Source organism: Tiliqua scincoides, chromosome 1 (genome assembly GCF_035046505.1).
Source record: "Tiliqua scincoides isolate rTilSci1 chromosome 1, rTilSci1.hap2, whole genome shotgun sequence".
Taxonomy (NCBI): domain Eukaryota; kingdom Metazoa; phylum Chordata; class Lepidosauria; order Squamata; family Scincidae; genus Tiliqua; species Tiliqua scincoides.
The window spans coordinates 314,154,769-314,162,606 of NC_089821.1; the positions used below are offsets into that span (position 1 = coordinate 314,154,769).

At 56.3% G+C, this 7,838-nt stretch overlaps 1 protein-coding gene across 2 annotated transcripts; it reads right to left on the reverse strand.

Annotated features, from left to right (window-relative positions):
- Positions 1–11: 11 nt before the first annotated feature.
- Positions 12–7,797, reverse strand: LOC136653672 (erlin-1-like). Of its 2 annotated transcripts, XM_066630560.1 has the most exons (11): positions 7,683–7,797; positions 7,492–7,573; positions 7,352–7,398; positions 7,203–7,264; positions 6,832–6,957; positions 6,013–6,086; positions 4,434–4,492; positions 3,460–3,551; positions 2,955–3,044; positions 1,943–2,022; positions 12–1,791 (listed from the first exon to the last, which is right to left on the reverse strand). In XM_066630560.1, exons 1-11 carry the CDS (start codon positions 7,784–7,786, stop codon positions 1,537–1,539), a joined length of 1,071 nt encoding a protein of 356 aa, XP_066486657.1. In that variant the 5' UTR covers positions 7,787–7,797; the 3' UTR covers positions 12–1,536. The 2 variants fall into 2 exon arrangements, with proteins under 2 accessions (XP_066486657.1, XP_066486662.1); XM_066630565.1 differs by lacking the exon at positions 2,955–3,044.
- Between the last annotated feature and the right edge of the window lie 41 nt (positions 7,798–7,838).

Here is a 7,838-nt window from a genome sequence, read left to right on the forward strand (position 1 = left end):
TTGCACCTGTATTTGAAAGGCAACCTTCCTTTAATTTAAAAAACACCATTACAGATTAAGCATTTCCAGGCATTACATTAATCCTCACAAGCAAGCTTGTAGTAAGAGCACATATTTCACTTTAGCACCCAAAAGCTCAATCACTTGCATGCAAGTGGGCCAACAACATATCCAAGAACACCGCAGTAGGAAGGCTGTCAAGCCGGAGACTGGGCAGCTCTCGAATGGGACTGGCAATGATCGTCAAAACCCTGCTACAGGAGCATCTACAGAGGGCATGAAAACAGGACCAGCAGGCTGCAGACAACAGGCTGAAGAGGCAGCTACCCCTTCACAAGTCTTTGTCACCATCCTTGATTGGGTCCAGTCGCAGGACCAAGAGATACATGAAGGTGCCCACTGAGGACAGGCAAGGAATGGTTCTCAAAGTAGACAGAACCACCAAGACTGAGCCCTTCCCCCCCCCAGCATTGAGAGAACAAACTGTTTCCGTGTGTAATTGGAGCAGGATGACATCCCCTTCGAAAGGAGGTTTAATAGGAGCCCCGGAGGGAGCTCATGGAGATAAGTTCTCCAATTTAAAGGCCTGAGATAAATTAAAGGACTTTCTTTGAGAAATGGCAGCCATTAGGGGCGTATTGGAATTTCATGTTTGGGTAGATGAAGTTGGATCACGTAACACGATGACGTAGATGATTTTTGTAAAGATAACATGTCAGATTACAAGTCATGGCCTTGGTCCATTTCCTTTCCCCATACAGCTGCGGTTTTCAAACTCTCAGGGAGTTTGAAGCCTGCAGTAAGTCTTTGCAGGGGTGGGGGGAGGCAGCAACACAATACCCAGTCCTCAGGGCTGCAGGGACTGGGGTGCAGCCTGCAGTCCCTGTGTGCAGAGAGCCCTGCAGAGGGTTGCGCAGGGCTCCCTGCACACCAGGGAGGCTGCAGGAGGCTTGGTCAAGTGTACCCAAGCCCCTGCAACCCCCCTGAGCGGCACGATCCTGGGGATCGTGCCGCTGCCTCCTGGCTGCCCCTGCCCCTTAAGGGGAAAGAGACCAGGGCCCTCAGGCTGGGGCATCGCGACGCCCCAGTCTGAATACCACTGCTATAAGGGTTTGCCTCACTCCGTGCCTCATAGAGAACTGGTTCAAACGTGCACTTTTCTACCCTGGAGAGCAAGATACCAACTCAGAATTCAAAACGCAGAACCACCCGTTTGAAAGGACCCCTTAGAACCCCACATCTGCCACCTGCAGAAGACCTTGGAGTGGGAGTACCAGCGCGCAGACCACCCTGTCACCAGGCAGATACAGCAGCCACCTCACCACCTCCTTGGTGGCACTGAGTGCGAGCAAGCAGAGCAGCACAGCTGGCTGGGTGGATCATGGCCTCCCCAGGCAACCTCCTCTGGAAGCCCTGAGCTGCCTATGGAGGAGTACTGTATCAAGGAGATCAGATATACTGCAGAAACGCACCGTACTCTGGCTGCGCCCCTGGAAAAGGTCGAAGGGAGGAGCAAGACTGCCTGGCTGGGAAGTGTCAATGCAATGGTGAGCGCAGCTCATGGAACATCTTTGCTGCTTCTCCTCCTCCACTCGCTCTGTGCCCCAGGGGGGACTTCCCTGCTTTTGAGAGGAGATGTGCTTCTCTCGCAGCTCTTGCTGCCACCATTTCCTTGAAGGTACAGGAGCCCAGGAACAGGCTGGGTGGGATGCTGCCCCCAAAATAAAGCTTGCTGTTGGTAGTGATGGCCTGGTACTTCATCAGCTCCAGGTAGGCCGGGGTGAGTTTGAACTGTGCAAAAAGAGGACGTGGTAATTAAAGCAAAATAGTTACAACAAATGCCTTATCTTAGCTACCTGGTGGAACTTGTACTTAAAAGGCAAGATACAGATTCTTACAGTCCAGTCTCCTATGTTCGGGGACTGGCAAGAGCTCAGCTTACCTTGTTGGAAGCGGCTGCTTTTTCAGCTGTGTAGTATTCTGCATCGGCTCTGGCCCTGGCCCTTGCTAGGAAAGCAGCGTCTGGAAAGACAGCAGAATGCACTCATCAAGCAGGCCACCCAGGCGGCTCACTGAGGACAAGCTCTTCATCTGGGGTCCAAACTGTCACCTGTGCAGGTGGACACTGTACAAGAAAGACTGCCCAAGTACTGGAACACGGTCACTGGCTCCACTGATGACAAGGCTGAGCAGAGCACGGCCCCCCACCTGCAGCTTTGCCTCAGTCCGTTCAGGCAAGGCCTGGGGAAAGAAGCGGGAGGGGACCAAATGTGCGCGCTCATTCTGGAGAAGGACAAAGGAGGGTCCCGGGAGCCCTGGGAGGCAAAAACTGCCTCCAGTGTTCCTGCAATGGTGCGAGAGTGAGGAAACTCTCAGCATCAACTGCAGAGAGACGGGGAGAGGACCACTGGGGGGCAAACAAGCATGTGCTAAAGTTGGAGGAAAGGCTCCATTGAATGCCACAGATCAAGCTACTTGCTGACCATATCCAAGCCCTCTCCTCTGCCTCCCTCTAGCAGAGAAAGCATAAACGGATGCAAAGGTCTTCAGAGGTCCCCAAAGCCACCAGCAGGTTAATGCAAGACCCACACTCTGGTCATTCATAAGGAAGACACACCTAAGACGACTAGGCCACCCTGCCACTGGTCAGGATCGTTAAGCCAAGATCTGCCTCTCTGTCCCTGGAAGAAGTCAAAGCTCTGCTCACCACTGGAATTTTGGGCTTGTAGTGCCCCAGCCAATTAGCAGCACCTGCCCCTTCCATCATGGGCAGCTTATGACGCACAAAGCTCATGAGGCACAAGAGAAAAACCTTGGGCCATGCCTGGACTGCCAGATCCCAGGGCCTCTGCTTGAAGACTGCAGGAGAGAGAACAGGCCCTGCATCACCCTCCCAAATGGGGATCCTTCTGTGCAAAGCCTTGGCTTGGGGGAGGGGGAAAGGCTGCAGCTACCTTCCAGCTCAGAGATCCTCTTCTCTGACAGCGTCTCCATGATCTTCTGCTGATACCAGATCTTGGCTACCTGAGCTGACTTCTCTGCTTCTACAAGGAAAATCTCGGGATAAGTGGCACAGTGACAACCCACATGCTGCTCCAGGCACTGCCCTGCATGGCGAGGGCTTCAGGGTGATGCTGTAACCTCTAACTCTCCGCAAGGGAGGGCCCAGGGAGCTTCCTCGAAAGTGTGCCCCCTTTCTGGTCAGCTGTTCTTTTTCCTCCCCCATCCAAGGACTCCTGAGCCCCACACAGCTGCATCGCAGGATTTCCACCACTCCCCACTTGGAGGCAGCCATTAGACACTCCAGTTGTTGTCTCCCTGTTTCTGCCACGCCAGAACCTAGACCATCAGCTCAGGCCAGGTTCCCTCCCCAGAAAGGCTGCCCTCCTAACCTGAGGAAGGGGATGTCTGGCTAGATCAGCCTCCAATACTGATATGTGGGGGAAAAGAGCCTGTTACCTATGATTGCTTTCCTTCTCTCTGTCTCTGCCTCCTTCTCCACTACTCTCTGCTTCTGAGTGGCAATCAAGAGTTTGGTCTTCTCCGCTTCCCTGTACAGCAAAATGGAAACAATCTCTGCAGCTCTCTGGTGTGGAATCCCAGCCACTCTAGTTCAGCATCTCCAGCAAAAGGTGGTCCTCTGCTGAGAGATGGTGGTGGTGTGGGACAAGGGTTGGGCACTGCAGCTGGACTGTTGCAAGTACAACATATTTACAGTTCAAAGGTGGCTCAGCAAGTAAAACACTTTTCTCAACTCTCCGATCACCAACTCCACCGACGTAGCTTCCTGCAGACACTCCACATAACTTCTCCCACACAGCAGCTTGCACAGGCTGCAATATATACTGGTACTGGCCAATGAGAGGATCTGGTGATCCTATGACTTGTCTGGTGACATGGTATTGCATCAGCCAATCCCATGATGCATCAGTGCTACACTGTACGCATGCAGGCCAAGACATCAGGGCCTAGCCTTGCCCTATCCAGCCTGTAAATTCACTATAGGACTGGGACAGTTACTCAAGGGCAAGCCAGGAGGAATCTTTGGCCTTGGCCTGATATTAACCTTCAACCTGACGTGCCCCTGAACTGCTGTAGCTACTACATTCATAACTCAAAAGCACTCTGAATTGCAGCAGCGCTGTCGGGGAGGCTAACGGGGGACCAGCGCTCCAAGCACCAGCCTTTCCATTTGCTCTCCTCATAGCTTCAACAGTACTCCCTTTTGTTTCACCTCAAGATCACGCTCTTAACAGCTTTACCCAGGACCCTCTAGCCAGTAAGCTGCAGCCATTTCCCCCAGCTCAGAACGAAGCAAGAGCAGGCACCCTGGTGCCTTCCCTCACAGGGAATTGCACTGTGGGGAGAGGAAGGCTGCTGACGTCATCCACTGCACAGCGCTTTCACACACTGCACAATCAGCAAATACTCACACAAGCTCAAAATTTCTCCGAATGGCTTCAGGGATTTTTGGCTTCGTTACCCGCACAGCCTGCAGAGGAGAAGGAGGAAAAGCGACTGTCCCCTGGCACCTTTTCCTTTATCCACAGAGCCCGGGAGAGGCTCTTCCTTCCTTGGTTCGACACATCCTGGCACCTCTTTAACTGGGAGTGCCTATACAACTTCCCACCACCAGGGAAAATAACAGGACGCCGCCCTTGGCACTCTTCCCCCTACTATGGTGTGGGATTTTTCTGGGGTCCCTCTGTACTCTTCAGTTATGAAGGGAAATCCATCGTGGTGAGGGTCGCCCCCCCACCAGCTCCACCTGCAGATGCTTGACAGCAAGTGACAGGAAAGACACTTCCCTGTCTGAGAGCCCAGGGAGCTACTGCCAGCCAGAATCTCACTGCTCAGACAGCCTCTGTCATGGCAGATTCTGCAAAAGGTGTATCTCAACTATTACACATTGGGGCGTAACAGTCCCAAGTTAGTCTTGTCCAAAAAAGACCTATCCGCGTATCAACGTGAAGAACAAATAAAAAACATCCACCATTTCTTCCAGCTCGAGAAGAAAAAAGGAAAAACCACCAGGAACAACCCAGTCAATTTTAGCGCCTACACAAAGAGCAGCAGAGAAACTTTTTTCAGCAAACATGCCTCTTGCACGGGGTCAACACGGTACCACGGAGAGAAACAGCTCTGCCCTAACGGGACGTCTTCTGGGTCAGAACCTGCACACTTGGCAGCAGCTACTGCTTCCTTGTCCTGTTTTGGGAGGAGGGAGTTGCTTTCACCCACCCACCCACTCAATCCTCCAATACAAGGCAAAGAATGGGCCAATTCTATGCTTGGGATCATTAGGAAGGGTATTGAGAACAAAACGGTTAGTATTATAATGCCGTTGTACAAATCTATGGTAAGGCCACACCTGGAGTATTGTGTCCAGTTCTGGTCGCCGCATCTCAAGAAAGACATAGTGGAAATGGAAAAGGTGCAAAAGAGAGCGACTAAGATGATTACGGGGCTGGGGCACCTTCCTTATGAGGAAAGGCTACGGCGTTTGGGCCTCTTCAGCCTAGAAAAGAGACGCTTGAGGGGGGACATGATTGAGACATACAAAATTATGCAGGGGATGGACAGAGTGGATAGGGAGATGCTCTTTACACTCTCACATAATACCAGAACCAGGGGACATCCACTAAAATTGAGTGTTGGGCGGGTTAGGACAGACAAAAGAAAATATTTCTTTACTCAGCGCGTGGTCGGTCTGTGGAACTCCTTGCCACAGGATGTGGTGCTGGCGTCTAGCCTAGATGCCTTTAAAAGGGGATTGGACGAGTTTCTGGAGGAAAAATCCATTATGGGGTACAAGCCATGATGTGTATGCGCAACCTCCTGATTTTAGAAATGGGTTAAGTCAGAATGCCAGATGTAGGGGAGGGCACCAGGATGAGGTCTCCTGTTATCTGGTGTGCTCCCTGGGGCATTTGGTGGGCCGCTGTGAGATACAGGAAGCTGGACTAGATGGGCCTATGGCCTGATCCAGTGGGGCTGTTCTTATGTTCTTACCTGGATGGTCAGCCCTGGGGCCATGGCATTCAGATCTTGCTGCAATGCCAGCTTCAGGTTCTCATCTATCTGATCTGCAGCCAGTGGACAAAGGGCGAAAGGGACAGTGAGCAGAAGCCAGGAACAGCAACACAAGCTCCCTGAAGCATGCTGTGCCACCCATCATGACCCGAGCGCTGGCTGGCTGGGGCAACTGCTGCCCTGCCAGTAACCAAGTGGTGTGCCACGTGAGTCAGTAACATCCAAGACACAGAGCCCTCCACAGCTTTTGGCAGCAAGGGACAGTTAATTTCAGTACACAGAAGCACTGAAATCCAAAACTAGTCCCTCAGGTAGAGAGTTCATTGTTGCTATGCGCATTCTGCTTGCCAGGCAGATCAGGGCAGCGGGGGGTTGCTTGTGGAGGAGCAGGGCCACGCCGCCTGTCCAGGGACCGGAGGGGAAGCACAGCAGGCCGCACGCTTGGTGGAAAGGAATAGGCACTCCACGCGTGCTCAGAGACAGTCCCTGTAAATCTCCCTGCCCACCAGAAGCATTCTTTGGCTATAGACTTGGGCAGAACTTGTGAACCCAAAGGTGGGCGTGTGGAGGAACAGCAGCCTCAGCCAGCCGATCAGTGCTGCACGTCTGCCGGATGGCACCGGCCGCTGAAAGAGACACACCGAGCTCCTGAGCTCAGGCAGCCGGCCAGCGACGCGAGAGGGCCGGCATCCCGGAGAAGAGGAACGCGGCCCGGCCAAGGCATGCGTCGCAGCGCCAGAGGAGAGCCCCGGACGCGGAGAGCGAGCGCGTCCAGGCGCCCCGCCAGCAGCCACTCACCGAAGAGCTCGACGTGCACCTCCTGGAGCGTGTGGGCGCTGCAGAACTGGTTCAGCTCGTGCTGGATCTTGCCGAAGATCAAGGTCTGGTCGTAGTCGGCCGTGTAGTTCCGCACCACGCCGTGCACTGGGGAGTCGGGGCAGGGCAGGGCATGCTGGGACGGGGCGTCCTGGCCCCTGCCCCCCCAGTCCCGCTCCGCCCTGCAGCTGGCACGGGCAGCGGGAGGAGCCGGGCACCCGGCCCCAGGGGCAGGCAAGGGAGGAGACCGCCCGACCCCAGCGCCCGCGCCTGGCCAGCCCTCCACCCGCCCCTAAGAGGCGGCGGGCCGGCAGCAGCCACGGAGCCCGCCAGGCCCGGAGGCGGAGAAGCACCTGCGTGCGGCGCCAGCACGTTCACCACCTCGATGCGGTCGATGTAGATCACGACGCCGCCGCTGCGGGGGGGGGAGGGAGGGAGAGGCTGGTCAGAGGCGGGGAGGCGCCGGCGCGGCCCGGCCAGCCCCGCCCCGCCCGCCACGTACCTGGTCCCGCAGGGCACGTTCTTCACCTCGTCCGTCTGCAGCGTGGTCTGGAAGGAGAGAGCGATGAGGGCGCGGGGCTGGCGGGCAGGCGGGCGGGGCCCCGGCCGGGGGAGGGGCGGGGCGGGCGGGGGGAGACGCACCTGCACGGCCCTGTGGGTGGTGACGAGCGGCAGCAGCAGGTGCAGGCCGGGGCCGCTCAGCGCGGGCAGCAGCGCGCCGCCCCTGCGGAGAGGAGAGGAGGAGAGGAGAGAGCGAAGGGAGAGGCTCGCGCGCCGCCGGCAGCAGAGGGCAGCGCAGCCCGGCCCCCCCGCCGCCCCGGCCCGCGGCTCACCGGTAGTAGACGGCGACGTGCCCCTCCTCCACGCGGTGCACGGCGGCGTAGAGCAGGAGGCCCAGCAGGGCCGCCGCCCCCGCCAGCGCCGCCACGCGCCCCATCGCGCCCGCCCGCAGCTGCCGCCCCGCCCCGCCCCTTCCGGCGCGGCGGAAG

Excerpts from the sequence above, each read along its gene's own strand:
- LOC136653672 (XM_066630560.1), bottom strand. The coding sequence starts at position 7,786 with ATGGGGCGCGTGGCGGCGCTGGCGGGGGCGGCGGCCCTGCTGGGCCTC. Across the intron at positions 7,574-7,682 it reads CACGTCGCCGTCTACTACCG|GGGCGGCGCGCTGCTGCCCG; the intron begins GTGAGCCGCGGG and ends TCCTCTCCGCAG. Across the intron at positions 6,958-7,202 it reads CGTGCTGGCGCCGCACGCAG|TGCACGGCGTGGTGCGGAAC; the intron begins GTGCTTCTCCGC and ends CCGACTCCCCAG.